Source organism: Mizuhopecten yessoensis, unplaced genomic scaffold (genome assembly GCF_002113885.1).
Source record: "Mizuhopecten yessoensis strain PY_sf001 unplaced genomic scaffold, ASM211388v2 scaffold4121, whole genome shotgun sequence".
NCBI classification, from domain to species: Eukaryota; Metazoa; Mollusca; class Bivalvia; order Pectinida; family Pectinidae; genus Mizuhopecten; species Mizuhopecten yessoensis.
The window spans coordinates 2055695-2073457 of record NW_018405386.1 but is presented as its reverse complement, the minus strand read 5'-3'; the positions used below and the strand labels follow the sequence as shown (position 1 = coordinate 2073457).

The 17763-nt window shown below is 34.4% G+C and overlaps 1 protein-coding gene across 5 annotated transcripts in view; it reads right to left on the bottom strand.

Moving 5' to 3' along the window:
• LOC110448600 (serine/threonine-protein phosphatase 2B catalytic subunit 2-like) overlaps window positions 1-17763 on the bottom strand; it is a 39837-nt gene that overhangs the window by 8867 nt on the left and 13207 nt on the right. For 2 of the 5 annotated variants that reach the window (XM_021494933.1, XM_021494936.1), the window contains exons 1-11: window positions 13804-14011; window positions 11124-11324; window positions 10363-10487; window positions 7482-7593; window positions 5903-6048; window positions 5050-5189; window positions 4585-4662; window positions 3834-3928; window positions 2843-2968; window positions 2395-2484; window positions 594-611 (exon numbers count right to left, since the gene is read on the bottom strand). In XM_021494933.1, the coding sequence (XP_021350608.1) occupies window positions 594-611; window positions 2395-2484; window positions 2843-2968; window positions 3834-3928; window positions 4585-4662; window positions 5050-5189; window positions 5903-6048; window positions 7482-7593; window positions 10363-10487; window positions 11124-11324; window positions 13804-13849 (1177 nt within the window). In that variant the 5' untranslated portion in view covers window positions 13850-14011. Of the gene's footprint in view, window positions 1-593; window positions 612-2394; window positions 2485-2842; window positions 2969-3833; window positions 3929-4584; window positions 4663-5049; window positions 5190-5902; window positions 6049-7481; window positions 7594-10362; window positions 10488-11123; window positions 11325-13803; window positions 14012-17763 lie in introns of those variants that run through there. The other 3 variants (XM_021494934.1, XM_021494935.1, XM_021494937.1) reach the window with 3 other exon arrangements.

The window sequence follows — 17763 nt, the reverse complement described above, 5'->3', positions numbered from 1 at the left end:
CTGCTATCTGACCAGTCACCTGTGAGGAAAGTTGAAGAGATTAAAGTTTTAACTATGATATGCAAATTTAAGTGAATCAGATCTTGCAAGTGACCCAAAAAATAGATACCAGATACAAAACCCAATACATCGATAAAAATGAAGAAGTGTTTGATTAATTGAAGATAAAAATGTTTTAGCTGTGGTAAAATTTACAGGATATATTTTAAATTTACAGACGCATGCTATACAGACCTTTACAAACAGGGGAGATACAGAGACTATACTGTATACAGTATATCATGACCATTAGAAACAGAAGTTACAGGAATTTACTACAATGGTTCAGTTTACAAGTAATCACTAATTTTTTGGTTGTGAGGATTCAGTTTTTTGATAAGTGGCACTAAATAAGTGAGTTAGGAAAGGTGTTAACACGTAATGTGGAACAAGCAACACAGATTTTGCTTTATACACCAAGAGGTGGGCTTTACAGAACTAGATACAATAAGTTAGCAGGAGTACTACATCAATCACTCGTCAAAATTGTAAGTCAAAAACTGGTGCTGAAAGGATGAACGCCGGATGGATAATAATCTGGAGGCTCCACTTACCATTAGCTATGCGGGGCCCTAGGTTAGCACATGCAACGTAACCAAGTCAAGGAGACCAACCATGAAGAAAATGAACAAAAAAAAGCATTAAATCATAAAATAGTAATGATAAAAATGCAACAAAAATAAATACTAACCACAAGAAATAAACAAAACTTGCAAAATAATAGGTTCCTTGTATGTTTTTTATGTGCCATTTTTTTTTCTTCTTTAATAAAAAAAAAAAGTTGTACATGTTGTACACGTTTCCAAATTTTTTTTCCATTTTTTTTTTTTTTCAATAAACATAACTTTTAAGTTCATTGAACTTTTATCAGTGTGTACAAACAACTGTTTGAACACTTGATTACAGTACCTAAGCACATAAATTCACTTACAGAAGCATGACTGTATGGGATAAACACTATAAGATGCACATGTACAAATCAATCCAAATTTCCTTTTTTCGCAGTTCCACTGTAAAGGTAACTTCTTTAATACTATTCATTTTTCTCCTGCAGTATTTTTGCTAAAGAGGCAAATGTACACATTATTTGATTTTTTTATTTACAGCATCTTTTAAGTGAAGAGAAACTCTGAAACTGAATATTGTTTTGTACATGTTACATCTTAAAACAAGATCAACTAACCAATATCATTAATATTTGGTAGTTTAATAATCTAAAACAAGTGTTGTAATAACTACACAAGTATGAATAACACGAGCCAATATAAATGAAATCTGGTTGAAAATAACATGCATATAAAATAAGGTCCTGTTTGACTTATTGGTATATAAGCAACAAGCTTTTAAGCCAAGTAATGTAATAGATCATTTGACAAAATACAGATGTCTCAAAAAGAAATGGATATATCATAATAAAGTAAGCCATTAGGCTTGATTCTCTCCAATAACTAATGCGCTGCTGCATCAATTGTAAACCAGTGTCCTTCCCAGTATTTTTTGTGTTGTGGTACTGTTATGTGTGCATTTCATTCTGCAAATTAATTCAATACTCATTAGTTGGCCATTATGATATCAATTTCTCTTGTCGGGACCTTCTGCTGAAGTCTGACTGATGGCTTTGTATGACAAGGACAAGGATTGATTAAATGTGTAGCAGTGTACACAAGCTACTACTTGTATTTTTGCCTGTGATTTATGACCACTAATACCTAATCAGGTGTAGAATTCAATGTTACCACAGTATGGTAAAATTACCAACTTATTTATTGCATTGTACCAGAAATTAACAGAGGAGATGCTATGAAAAGGTAGCGAATAGTTTTGTAACCATCTGTTAAAACTATAATTCTTATAATTCAACTGGATAAGTTCAATTGAATAATGTATCTGCAAATCATCTAATTAAAGACTGAATTTTGATACGTCTTTTGAGACTTATGCATCACAAGCACAGTAAAATAAAATGGGGAAAATTAAGTACCAAAACGCAGAGAAAAATTCTGGGAAGAACACTGTATTAGCATCCTTAGCAAAGACTAAGAATATGTTTATAAGCTTAAGTCACTATGTCACTCCTGAATTTGAACCAATAGGAATCGGATCATTCATAAAGCGACCGCCTGTAACATTCCGCTACATCACAAGAGCATGTAAGCATTTCAATATGATTTTGGAACAAGTAACAAAGGAGAATTGAAAGTTTTTAACAAATCTTTGACTTCGAAAAGGATAGAAGTCAGGGCAAAAAGTTTGGTTTGTAACCAGTCCACACACAAGGAATAGGAGTTGCACTGACAGATATATGTAAACATATACTTTGTACTATAGGAATGATTACAGGTACTTTGTGCATACCTTCACTTCCATCCTCCTCTTCCTCCTCTTCCTCTGCTGTTAGCTCATTGTCAGAGCAAATACTCAATACATTAACAAGCATCTCCGTCACTGAAATCAAACATATCAAGTTATCAACACAACATAATTAAAATGATGGCCATATGAACAGATAGCTAGCTATCGACTGAACATTGTCAATTTCAAGTTCCATACTCCCAAGCCATTTTATGGACCAGCAAGTTCGAGAATAAAATTACCTCAAACACACATGGCTTGGTGATATCCAATATTTTTCTTGATGTTTTTAGCAGACAGTATCACCACATGTCACTAAACAAAAGTATGCAATTCTGAAAGTTAATCATCACACTGAAGTCATTTCTCCTCAATCATTTGGAATCTATTAAGGTTTTACAGAGTAATCTGTGCTACATTTCTCGATGCATGCCTTTTCATGCAAACTTACCTTTCTCGCCAACAAATGGTAGTGACCAAGTGAACACATCCATGAAGTTGGGCAACCAATATGGATGTGGAGAACAGTTGAACTGTCTGATGTTCATCACATTGTTTTCATACTTCAATATGGCAGCTACAAAATAACAAATTATTGTTTTGGGGATTTCAGAAATCATGGAAATATTCATCCTCAGTAATCCTTTTTTGTTCTGGTGGGAGGAGAGTCTTACAATGTGAAATCTCTAGGCAATTATTCCACCATGTCAGGATGATATGGGTAATACCAGTCCTATTGAATCATTGAGCGTGCTCCTGTATGTATGTGCTGAAAACAAATACACCTCACCAAAAATTGAGAATAGGAAGATGAATTAGTCTTAAAAAGATGAGATGGTTGATGTGGAAATATAGTATAAGTTGTTTAATTTTGCAGGACAAATATTTCACGGTTGTTCCAATTGGAACTTTTTCAAAGGGATAAAATTTAGCACAACAGCACTTAGTCAAAATTTCAAGGCCACTGGCTACTTCCATGTAACTTATCTGGTACACTTGGTTGACGGATTAGATTATAGCACACGGCAACAGTAGAATCAAGGATATGTCCAATATACAAGCGAGCTTTGTTTACCTTTCCATAAAAGCAAGTACATCAGAATAAGAGTTGTTTTTACTTAATTGTTTTATAACAACACTTGTATGGAAGGTTTGAAATCAAATTAATATCAACACTGTCACAGAATGTGCAGCTGGATAAAATTTGGACAACTGGATTATTCGATAGTAAACAGGTAAATACTTCTATACATTTTTTGCGAGTCTGTATAAAGTCATGTCAATCATAATTTGTGGTAATAATACTAGCAGTCTTTAACTTTAAGCGAAATTTAATTCCCCACTAACAATACAAACAATACAGTTGACAATGTTGTTTGTCATAGCCGATAGAGTTTTTACTTGATGTCCTGCAGTGAAAGCTATCAAAGCTTGCTACTTACCTTTATTATTATAAACATCTAGGTAATTTGGAGCTGAAAATATCGTTATTAGTGATGGAAAACCTGTTGTCTGACTCTTCCTATACATGCGGTATCTGCAATGAAAAGGAACAAAATCTTAGAATTTGTTATACATTTAGTTTATCAGTCATATTTAGGAAGTCTTAACCACATGAAGGCCTTTTTTTAAGTTTGGTTATTTCAGTGGGCCGGTTTCTATAATCAACATTACATAGAAATGCTTGCGTTTTTCACATCGAGAAAGTTAGCATGAACATTAACACAAGTGAATATGAAGAGATTAAATAAATTAAAAATATACATTTCAGAACAATTGCGCAAGTTTCCATACTGTGACTATTTCGCCAAAAAAAATTGATGTGCAAGAATCGACACTTTTACAGAAATTTTTATCCGATATGACAGGTCATTTCAGTTCTGAATGCTCCTATGGCCCAAGCCCTTTATAATCCCTGGATAAGACAAGTATTTACTCTGTCTTATATAATACAAAATTTTAGTAAACTGATTTGAAAGTTGGAGTTTTACAAAACTTATAATGTATAGTCTGCAAATTTGTGCGACAATATCATTTTAGAACTTAAAGAGTTATTTCAGATGGGAGACATGAAGACACTAACAACTGACATAAAACATAAATTTCTGGAACAGCCTTAATGAAAAGAGGTGTAGATATCAAATCTAGTTCTAGGTATGCAATTGGTCAAGATATGATGTCAAGATTACTTACCCAGCATCTTGTGCCTCATGGGCTCTAATAATTGATAATAAATTATTCTGTGACAAAAAATCACAACATGCTGCATAGCTGAAAGAGAAAACAAAATATTTTGACTATGGGCACTTTGATTAGTTATTCTATAGACTATAGATGTATTCCTATGTTATAAGTTTCAACATCATCAGCCATTAATAAATTATTAATATAACATACATCTTGTGAAGCGATTTTTCATTCTTTGCATTTAATATATATTTGAAATCTAAAACCTATCCGTAACTGACAAAAATATATCCCTACGAATAAATTATATAAATTCAATGACCAATCTAAAGATCATTACTGGACACTGAAGTACATCTTCCAAAACTTAAAACATACATGAGGAAATTTAAAATTCTTCAGAACTTGTGCTTTTCATAGTGGAATAGAGTTTTGCATATTATCTCTATCAAAATGAATTATTTAATTTACCTGTAAAAATATGAGCAACCTCTGACACTATTGTGAGTGAAGTGTTCTGATGTTTTCTCTGTTCCAAAGTCTTCAAGGGGGTCAGACCACAAAAGGTCACACATGGGACCAAATGCAGGCGGCTCCTTGAACCTGTCCAACTGAAAGAGCAAAGAACATTTTGATTACTTTTATTTTAGAGAGATCTTATTATCTATATGAGAATACTTATTGCAATATCAAAAAAATCTATCTTTCATTTCTGAATTCCACTGGAATATTAGTGCATGTTACTATTATTACTCAATACTCATACAATTTACTTCCTACTTAAATTGATGTGATAAACATTATTTTTTTTTAATGCTGAAAAGCCATCCTCAATGAGCACATAACACAAAAAGTTGTCCTCAATCGCTAAAGAAGAACATACAAGTATAACCATGAGCTTTTATCCCTGCAGCTATTTCGTACTTTTAATAGGTTGCATGTTCAGTTATTTTCATTTGCCATAATGCTAAAAATTTGACAGCAAAAAGAGAAATGAACTTTTTTTCCACTGAAAAAAAACACAACTTTATGTACCTGTTGTGCATTTCAAAAAAAAAAAAGGTTTATGACATGGGCAGCCCTGGATAACTGCAGATATGGCGCATTTTTAAAAGGCCATTTTAACACAGATTGGGGTATTAACTTCAATTTATAACCAAGCAACTCCAAACAACTTCTTCATTTTTTTATCCTTTTCAATTTCTATTTCACAAATGTTAAAATTTGGATTCTGATTCATAAGAATCCTTTATAATGCACCAGCATAGTAAATTAAAGTATACCATTCAATTAAAAGCAGACTTTCATATAAATCATTTCATACTTTTCTTATATCTTCTAATGTGTGGATTTCTGGTGAAAGACCTCCATGAACACAGAGGAACTGCTGATTCATTAGTGCTGCCAGTGGCAGACAGTCAAACGCATCCATGCAAGCATCGTATACTCTCTCAGTGTACTTTATTTTACCTACATTTGAAAGAAAGAAATCATTCGATACATTTTGAAATTCTTCAAGCGATTACCTTTAAACATTTCATATCAACAGTCTTATCAACAAGAGGCCCAGAGGGCCTGTATCGCTCACCTGTTTCTTTTGTTACATGCAACTGACATATAGGTAACTTAAGACCAAATTTGGTAAATAGAACACAAGACATCTTAACATTTCGTAAACGGTCCTGAAGATATTGTTGTTTGAAACTTGAAATTTTAATCTCTAAGCTTTTAACCCATATTGAACTTTGACTCCCGATTTGCACTTAAAGTTGACCTTTGACCTCATTACTGTAATGAAGAAAACAATTCACACAGCTGGTCTAAATAACATACCCAAGTATCATGACTCTAGTCCAAATGGTTCTTAGGATATTGTTGTTCAAAGTCTTTAACATATTTGACCCCATTGACCTTTAAAGTAGGTCAAGGTCGTTTTAATGAGGAAACTTCATAGCACTCCATCCCAGGTACCTACTGGCCAAATATCATGACCCTGGGCCTAATGGAATTTGAGAAGAAGATTGTTAAAGCCTTTGACCCATGTTGACATTTGACCCCCGACTAGAATTTAAAGTTGACCTTTGACCTCATAAATGTAACAGAGAAAAAAATTTGCACTGCTGGTTTACATAACATACCCAAGTATCATGACTCTAGTTCAAATGATTCTTAGGATATTGTTGTTTGAATTTTTTAACATATTTGACCCCTGTGCCCTTTAAAGCAGGTCTAGGTCTTTTTAATGAGGAAACTTTATAGCACTACATACCATGTACTTACTTGCCAAGTACCATGACCCTGGGTCTGATGGAACTTTAGAAGATTTTTAAAGCTTTTAACCAAAGTTGACATTTGACCCCCGACTAGAATTTAAAGTTGACCTTTGACCTCAAAACTGTGATGAGAAAAATATTCGCACTGCTGGTCTACATAACATACTTTAGTATCATAACTCTAGTTCAAATAGTTCTTAGGATATTGTTGTTTGAAATTTTTAACATATTTGACCGCTGTGACCTTGAAAGTAGGTCAAGGTCATTTTAATGAGGAAACTTTATAGCACTCCATCCCAGGTACCTACTGGCCAAATATCATGACCCTAGGTCCTACAGTTCTTCAGAAGAAGTCGTTCAAAAGACAAAGTTGACGGACGGACGATGGACGCCGCAGTACGGCATAAGCTCACGTGGCCCTTTGGGCCAGGTGAGCTAGAAATCATTTCATCTATAGAGAATTTAAATCTGGTAACAAGTGCTCAAAATTGACACAACATATACACTTTAGGAAACACATTTAGCACCATCTCCAATTAAAATCAATAAATCAATGCCATTATTTTAAATAAAGTGAAAGCATGCCATACCTAGGGTAGACTCAATACACCGATTAATATGTATACTTACACTCTTGCTTAAACGTGAAATATTCTGTAAGATGCCTGCACTCGTGATTGCCTCTCAACATGAAAAATGTGTTTGGATGTAGAAGCTTTAGGGACCAAAGGTATAGAACACACTGAAAGGGAAAAACAATTGTTTTATTGAAGAGAAAATATCATATTTCTTATGTATACTTAAGTACACATAAAAAAAATGCCATATATTAAATTTGTAGTATCTTGAAATGAATGTTAAATTTAAAGCCTGAAAAAATATCAAAGTGAATCTTACTACAGCATTAATATTAGCAACATGTATTAATAGGCTTTTGGTTGTAGGCCTTGATTTTACACATTTCTTTTTTATTATCTACTATATAAATCGAGAAATTTTCATATCAATTTGATACAAAAATTTCACCCTCAAATTTGCTCAAATATGCTACTTCTAGTGCTGGGAATCGGTCCGATTTTGAAGATCGATTATCGGACATTCAAGATCGATTATCGGACATTCAAGATCGATCGGTAATCGGTTGAAATAAACACCAAAAAGAATACATTTAATAAATTGCCATTTTGTCCAATCATTAAAAAATATTTATATAACTATGTGTTATTTTTCTAAGAGACGTTCATATGATGAGAAAAGGTACTTAAAAAATTGACGATAACCGATAGATTACCGTTTGAGAAGTGAACATTCATTTTCCTATCTCCTGCAGACGAGTCATGATGATAGCAATCGTAACAGGTTTATGCATTTTGGTACTTGATATGACATTTATTATTGTAAATAAAGTTAACCCATTTGAAATTGATTCAAATTGAGTTGGTACTTTTATGTCCCACCATCCCTTCGCTGAAAAAGAAAGTGTTTTCATTCCGGTGGCCGCCATTTGCCATATTTCCGGATTTCATCAGTTATAAATTTAGCCGTACCTACAAAACACTGCAATGACCTTGATTACGTAATGACGCTTAAGCTACCACGCTTGAATGCCGGCATGATTCAAGCGAGAATCAACAAGAACGGATGAAAGGGACGTTTCATTTTGGATTAAACTTGAAAAGCAACCGTATGCATCTTAATAATTTCAGTTCTTCATGACAAATCTACAAAATCGATCTTCTTCATGACAAACCTACAAAATCGATCTTTCATGTGCTAAATTGAATATCGAATCGACCTCATGTCAAGCTCAATTTAATAGATGTTTCCAGTTAACAGTACACCACTAGCTACTTCACAATGTTTTAAAAAAATATTTTACTCATTATTTCCAATATATAGGCAATGAATTGAACGTTACATTTAAAAATAGTTAAGCTTAATCAAGGAAAGAAATATCACATTTCCAGTAGTACAGGACCAGCACACTAGTGTTGGGAATCACTTGTAAATTCATACTCGATCATCACTTTTAATTAAGTGACTGATGATCATGATCGACTAATGATCGATCAAATTAAACTTAAATTCAGTAATTAAAGGTTATATAAGCTTTCCGTAATCTAGTTTCACTTTCATTTCCGGGGGAAACCTGATGTTAGAGAATTTCGCTAATAACGCACAACATTCATACAAAAACAATACGTTTGTCAACAGAACCTTATAATTATTGAGAATTATGTATTTGGAAATGAAATTGATGATGTTTGCAATGTCCATTATTCTGTGACAGCTGCATCTCGTATTCAGAAATGCTGCGATGGATTGGCATTCACCTGATGACACCCCGTCAAACTTAACATTTTATTTGTAAGATAGCCCACACTTTCAACAAAGCATTTTATTTATATCCAGCTAAGGAGGAACAATACCTTCCAAAAGTTTAAATCAGTAGCCCCCGGATGATCATAGAGTTTAATATCCGGAATGTCCTGGTTTGACATATTGTCAAGCACCGACTGAGGTATGCAGCATTTCTATTGAAACGTAAGTTCTGATTGGTTGTCAGGTGGACCAGCTAGCCAATCAGCATCCCTGTTGTGTGGGATGTTAGGTCAAGTTGTTTTGCCCAAGAACGAACAACTCACTGTCGGCGGTCATAATAGCAACTATCCAAGTTTATTTTTAGTTAATACTTAAATTAGTCAAACTATAAACGATCATGGAAAACAATGATTGATTAATCGATTTTCAGAAACAAACAACCAGACGTCGACTAAATTAATTCATCGGAACAACACTACAGCACACCATGTTTTAATTAAAAGAAAAGTTATCCATTTGCCGTTGTGCAAATATTATGACTTTTTTTTATATCACATTGGTGTAGACATTGGTGCATGTCTAGTCTTAGAACTTCCACACTATAGATAATAAGTAATATATATTTCTTATGCACTAATACTGAAATTAGTTGGGACTATATTTATGTTTACAACACAGCATAGTGCTATGAGCTATATGATTTAAGTGATTCTACCATTGAATAGATGAGTGTATATGGTGGCTCCCTTCCCTTTAGCCAGACCTATTATAGTATATCGTAGTAATTTAATTCATGCTGAACTTGCTTGACATGAGACCTAACCAAATACTATTTACAAAAATGTTCTGACAACTGTGTTAAATCCTTGTTGAAAGTAGAGTATTAAGAATTCAGATTTGTCAATTTTTACACTTATGTGAACTTAAGGTTATTTGGGGCGACACAATTGACACATAAAACAGGCCTCTTTAAATAACATAATTTGTCAAACATAGCAAGTCCACATTTTCAAAACAAAAGTTATTACTTGCATTTTTACACTGCCTTAATTAAATGAATGGATTATTAAATATGTCGACTTAATCACAATATATACGCATTCTAGTATATCACATGGTTTCCATGGTGATTTAACCCTTAAAGTGTATAATTTTTGAACCAATGTTCCAGTGTTTGTGCTTTACTTACTTCAATGCTGAAATATCCTCTGTCTACGTAATCTCCTAAAAAGAGGTAGCGAGTTGTTGCTGGTGTGCCACCAACTTCAAAAAGTTTCATTAGATCATAAAATTGTCCATGGATGTCGCCACAAACTGCAAAACAAAACACATCCTTGAGTGTTCACTGCATGATGACAATTTTAGTTACACATTGATTCCATCGTGATCATACTATCATTTAATTGCCATTTTAAACACTATTCAACTATTACTTCGATCAATAATTAACTTCTCCCAAGAGCATACCATTCCTGCATGTAAAGTAGTTTAAATATTCAACTGAATTTGCGATGGTGGTTTACACCATGTCCAATCTTCGCTCTAAGCTTTTACTTATACAATAAAAGACAAGTTCAGGGAATAGAAACAAAATTAGCAATGCAGCATTCGAGAACATAGTATACAAACTTTGCAGTAAAATGTGAAACAGTCTACTAAACATGACTACTGCATACAATATTTATATTTGCCAAGTCTCTATTTTTGAAGAAGATTTATATTTTTTTTACTCTCATTTTTACTTTTAAAACCAACTTATTCCGTACATATTGCTTTTCAATAAATTTGATTAATAGCATAGATAGCTTAACTAGGTAAAGTCAAATAGGTGGCATCAGAACAGTTTTAGATTTGCCGATATGAGTTTTCAGCCAGAAGAAATTTTAAAGGTCAGCAAGTATAGATCAAATACAATCACGACCAGTACTTTGCAATGTGACTGTCTTTTACCTGTAACTGGGGCCTCTATCTCGATCATGGTTTTCTCTTGGCGCAGCATAGCAGCACCATCATTTATAATTCGTAATGCTACATCTTCTGTCACACGACCCTCCAAAATGAAGTGCTGTTTCAAAACTTCTGGCTTAGGTTTCCCATTAGCACCAAAAACTTCGCTCAAATTAAGCTTGTGGCTTGGTGGAAAGGGTGCATCTACAAAGAAAAAACAAAACACATTAGACATTGACTTGAAACAGCATGTGCAAGCTTAAGGTCTATGGGCACTTCAAAACTTAAATGGCCAAAAATATATGAGCAAATTCAATGTTAGTTAAAATTACCTTTGCATTTCTATTCCGTAAGGATTTTAAATGCAGGTTGTTTGACAGTCACATAATCTACTTCAAAACATCTTGCATCAACATTTGCAATCCATTGATTGAATGTATGCAATAAGTAACAAAATTACATCTCTAATGTTTTAAAAAATCATCAAGGGTGTACAATTCCAAAAGCTGGACATGACCTGGGTCTTCGACCTAGGACTAGGAACTAAGTAGATTTTGTCAGAGCCAGCCAAGTTTTCTGTTCACTTTGAAAAATCTGGCTCAGGCTACAACCATAATTATGAAAGTGGGCATCAGACACTCAAAAACAATTGTGTAATACGTGCAACTTCAACAAATCAAATGATTCTAAAGGATTGGATTTTACAAAATGAATTTGGTCAAAGCGAGTCTTCTGGATTTTTCTTATTAAATATATCTACAGGGTAGACAGTACTAGTCGGGAGAATAGAAAAACTTGCATTTCATGATTTGCAGAAACTAACTTATACTGGCCTTAATTAGTGTGGTTTGGCTATCCAAATAATTGCACAAGATATTGAGTGACATGCATAATATGTACATTCTTTTTAAAATAGGCACACAATATATCCAAGGTGTGCTGTACCAGTGAATTAATGCTTCACAGTTTAAAAGACCAAAATAAATATCATAAAATCAATCCCATGTGGATCCGGAACATCCATACGAGGGAAAATATATACCCACTTGTATACTATATGACCTCCAATTCAGGAAATACACTTTTTTTCTAAATCCCGACTAGGAAGCACACAAAAACAAATTGAATACACAATGATATCTATTACTACATTGGCTGTTGTTTTGATGTGACCTCATCTTTAAAGTGAACACGATTTTGATTAATTATCCTTCTAGTCAACGGAACAATACCTACCAGCATACAAGGTTTGCAACTAACACCAGCAAATGGAAATTAACAATTATATGTATTAATGGTCTTGCATTGTGCTTAAACTTCAAGGTACAAGTCTGAGTATACTACACTTATTCTCATCTTATACAGTCTTTTTTCACAATTCATTGTCAATAATTATTAAATTCCTGTGCAAGATGTGGGAGAAAAAGTCACTCTTTATGTTGATATGGGGGATACATGAATTCTACACCCTCTGGAAGAAATTCCATATCGCAGATACCTACAAAAGGGGTTTGACACTTTATATGTTGAGTGAACTAGCTAATTCACAAGTTAATTTTACACAAGCTGGACCTTTTATTTTCTTAGTTAATACTCCTGCAAGACTTGGGACCTATAATCAGATTTTGATCGGAAATTCATCTCCATCATGATTTAAATCATTAACAACATTGTATGTTATATTGTGAGTAGATGACTCCTGAGAAAGAAAGGTAGCTTCATCCATCAGGACATCTATGTAGGATCATGGACATCATAACAATGTTTTACCCCGTGACCGATGTGGCTATAGCTCCCTGCACTGTCGAACCATGTTTTTCTTTCATCTCATTCGTTTCGGAAACAAAACAATCAAAATTGTTCTTCTGCACACTTTTTACGATTGTTTCATTTTCCAAGGCATCTTTTACATCTCGTTAGTAAATAACACATGTTTGTTTAAGCATGTATATTTTGCACTCTACAGTAAATGGCGTTCAGCTGATGTTTGGTCAAATCATCGACACATTTCAGTAGACATATTTGACCTGTCATGGTAAGTCATCAATGTATGCAAACATTCATGGTGAAATGAATGGAATGCCTACTAAATATTTTGAACATAGGGATGAAGATGGTTAGAACAATCACCAAACAGGACTTCCTTATTAAAAATGATTGTATTTGGAAGTTAAACAACCGTTTGCTCTGATTATGTTAGCTGCATCAGAAATCAAATGGCTCCGCAACGGGCACCGACATAAATATCAAGGAGCACCAGAGATCTCCCGTATTTTATGGTATTCACTACGAATATCGCATTTTTTCTACAGTAAACTTTTGACGGAAGACAAGACAACATTCCAAGGACGATACCCTTTTTTCGGGTGGTGCGCCACTGTGTTAAAATTTGGTTTAGGAATGTAAACAACAGAACTGTCAATCACCTGAACAGCGGTAGTGGGATGAAGATGGGGTTAATAACGTTAATGCTGGCTGCAATATTAACAAAATATGCATATATATAACAAGACATACATATAATTTTCAAACAACAGTGATCTATGGATAGCTTTTATGAGTATGCAAAAGCGCATCAATAATTTTTCAACCTGACGTAAAAGGGTATCAGATACCCCAGTCATGGCTGACAGCCAATATGGCGGATCTTGCTATTTTTGTCGCAAAGTACCTGGATACTTACTCTTGACGACTCTTTCCGTCGTCGATAATTTGGAATCTGTAGACATCCTGGGACTTTAAATGGGAAATAATCATAAAGATGTGCCTTCGATGGCACACAATTTTTGTGATTTGCTCCGATTTTCCCGATGGTAAACAATTCCTTCAAGATGGCGTTAACAACATCTTATTTGCATACGAAACTATCAGTGTGCGCAGAAATTTGCGCAACCTTGCCAACGCCCGGTGCGACGCTACCAGGCCTAACTAACCGATAATACTACAAGCGTACATGAATAGCCAATACATGAAACAAAGCTTACTCAATATATATATTTTCATCATTAAACTTAATAGGGCTAGCATGCACTTTTAGATATAAATAAATAGGTTGTTTTTGCTATATGGATCATGAAAGCACAGAGTCTGTATGATTGACAGACACCGTAATAATTCTACTTAACTTTATAAGAATATTTGTAATTGTTTAAAAACGCTATTTTATTCTATATAACAATATATACGTCTCTAATATATAACCCAGCATAGCTTTTTTTTCAAATCTCTGCATTTTTATTAAAAATATACATATTTCAATAAATGAGTTATGCATTAAGTACATACATAAGCTAATAAAACTAGTAATAGCACTTTTTATTATTTTAAAATAAATATTTTGATATTTGAAATTGATCTGCAAAAAATATTTTTTTAACTATGATACATTAAAGCAAAGTAGAGATTTTTCTATTTCAATTGAAGTTATCTCTAATTAATCAACAAGAAACAAGCATATCACCTTTTTCCAAATACAAATATATACAAACTATATAAAATAGTTATAAATTAGTGATATATCTATTTTAACTTGATAATCTATATTTCCAATAGAAACATGAGAACTTTGTATTTTGAAAAGACAGATATCACTCTTTTGCGGATAGAAGTATACTAGGAGCGGGAAAATGCACGGCCAGACCGGAGTTCGAACCCGGAACCCTCCGAACTCTAGACGGACGCTCTACCAATTGAGCTACCTGGTCTCTCTGATGGATCTTTTTCATGTATCAAAATGTTATTTCCCTCATTCAGAAATGAGCGAAATTAAGCTAAATCCGGGAATAAATAATCGACATCTCAGATGGCTGAAGAAGAGGAAGATGACTATTGGGTTTGGGACCTAGGTCAAATTAAAGGTCACAGTAGCTATAAACAGATTGAAATTTTGCGAAATTGTTGATTTTTGAAAGTTATCGCCTGAACATCATATCTAAACCAAACTTAGATGGGTGTTGCTGCTTTCAAAAGGAATATTTCTATTGGTCTAGGGGTTATTAGGGGGGAAATTATGGTCAAGGCGGCTTTAAATACACTATTTTCTGGAGTATGTTCGTATTTTAAATATGAACAAATGTCTATTATCCCGTGCAATGATTTATGCCCAAAACCAACAGGGAGACGATATCATGAGTTTTCACATTCTACACAGAATGAGGTCGCTATTCTGTCTTTTTATTTCATACTCTGGTTACTTTGAAATCTTTGAAAGGTCAAATCGGCAATACCTAAGATCTATGGCAATCGGATTGCTGTATACAGAGCTTGCCTCGCCAGGGGCCTCATGCCGAACACCTGCACACCTCAAACTTAAAGATAATCGTCTGTTTATGACAGACGCATGTTGTCTTCTTTACGAACAGATGATGCTTTCTTTTTATTCAACATTTGTTAAGAAATGATCTCATCCTTTAATCATACCTCCGGGTTAAACTCCGGTCACATAATTAACCGTTACTATTGTTGTGTAGGATACAGCTCGACTTCTACCTCTGATAATGTTTTTTTTTTCAGGTTGTTAAAATGACGTATTCACCTCATTCAAAGTCTATACTAATGTTATGCTCAAATTAATAAGTGGGGTACAACAGACAACCAATTAGTGTTTCGACTTCCTTCTCGGTAAATAATTCTCCTTGACTGGTTAAAGAAACCATTATCGACATCACCGATGTGCTGTATTTTGCATCATACTTCAATCTAACGACCATGAGATAACCGACATTGTACATGTACATACTGTGCGCGTGCATGATAAGTACAGTCAAGGTCGTTTAAAGAGGATACAAACGGATCGTTTTTGTGGTTCTCTTCAAAATTGTATGCATATACATTATAACGATATATCCTATTTTCACTGCAGTGGTTATATACTGCTCGAGTTAGGTTTGTACATTTGTACACTTTTAAATTCGGATGATACACTTTAAAATGTTGAAGAAATGATGTGGCTCGCTAAGACATAGGATCAAGGTCGAACGCAGAGTTCAGCAAATTTAGCGTTCCGATAATTGCCCTGACAATCATTTTAACACGATATGGTGTTTTTCCCATATACACTACTAAGTAAATATATATAGCTAGAAAAGTTTTGTAAAGTAAACATATCCTGCTTCTGCTTTGATGGAATTTTACAAAGTCTTAACAAAGTCAATGAAGTGGAAAATGTAGGTCACAGCGACCTACATTTGATATATTGATATCTGGACTTCACGTATCATAGAAATGGAGAAGATGCAAAATCTAGCCAAGATGCTGTACAAACTTACGCGCAGACAGAAGGAAAACGGGGAACAATTCATGCCCCTCCACTTTGCTGTGAAGGCATAAAATGAGGGGGGGGGGGGGGGGGGGACAGTAGTGTGAATAGGTCCTCCACCAGACAGTGTTTGGTAGCCGTACCAACGATTTAATCTCGATGTCAAGGACATGGCCTTGTTTTCCAATTCACTGTTGTACTAGGCAAACGTAAAGTAGGGAGCATGCATAGCTTTACGTCATTTTCATGTTTTACATCATTATAACATATAATATTATAAAGAGTTACAAGGGCATGGTCAATGTAATACCGTGACGGACATGACGTGTTACCAGGGTGACGCTGATTGTCGGCGTTACGGCATCTTGTCGCGGTAGTTCTGTCCTATGAGGTATACATATGTTAACATGGTTTCTTCAGAACGTCGACAGGAAACCTTCCCGCTGTTAAGTCGTTTCGCTACACAAAGCACGTGCACCGCTAAAGGTTAACAACACATCGTACACTCGACCTACAGCAATTATTGTCCAGATCTTACAACATGTACATACTGTAAATTGTTCATTACAACTGGAACAGGGAGGAAGTACGCCGCAGATACAAGGTGTTCGCACAGACTCACGTATACGTTTCTTTATACGTGTCAAAAATTCCATTGGGGTGTTTATGTACAATTATTTCCGCCTCTAAAACGTGTAGTTAAACCTGGTTTAAACGGATATCATTACTCCAGCAAGTTCCCATTATATACGCCAATGCTATAATTGATGTACACAATGCCAATAATATTTATTAGGTTTCTTAAGTTCTGTTAATTCCAAATTCCAGTTTCTCTGCCGAAATTCGTATTCCGGATAGTTTCCGGAATCGTTTTGAAGCGTTTGGAATCCCTATTGAAGCCAAACATTAAGCATCATTATTCAAGTAAAACATTGCCAGCAAACTGAAACTGAAAACTCCGTCTGTACTATACAATAAGGGATAGGAAGTCACGAGGTCACTGGTCTGTGTATGTTTGCGCTCTTACTAAGAAGGTTACGCTTCTTCCTGTTAATCATATATATTTGTGTTCATGTATAGTGTTGCGTGTTAGAATTCACATACTCGAGCCAAGTTTTAGGGTAGTGGGTCCCTGTAACCTAATTGTATACGAGAACTCCTATAGTCTTAGATAGTAATTTAACCGGGCATACACAATACCTATACCTACATCAACCTACATACGTAGACACACATTATACATATCTACTACACAGTAATGTACAAAGTTAATTTACCGTGTGGTAGGACCTGCCTTCAAGTTTATGCTCTATTTCAGATTGTGTGGTTGTCCCAAAATCAACTTGGAGAAGTTATGATACGTTTCTGATATACGTATAGCATTAC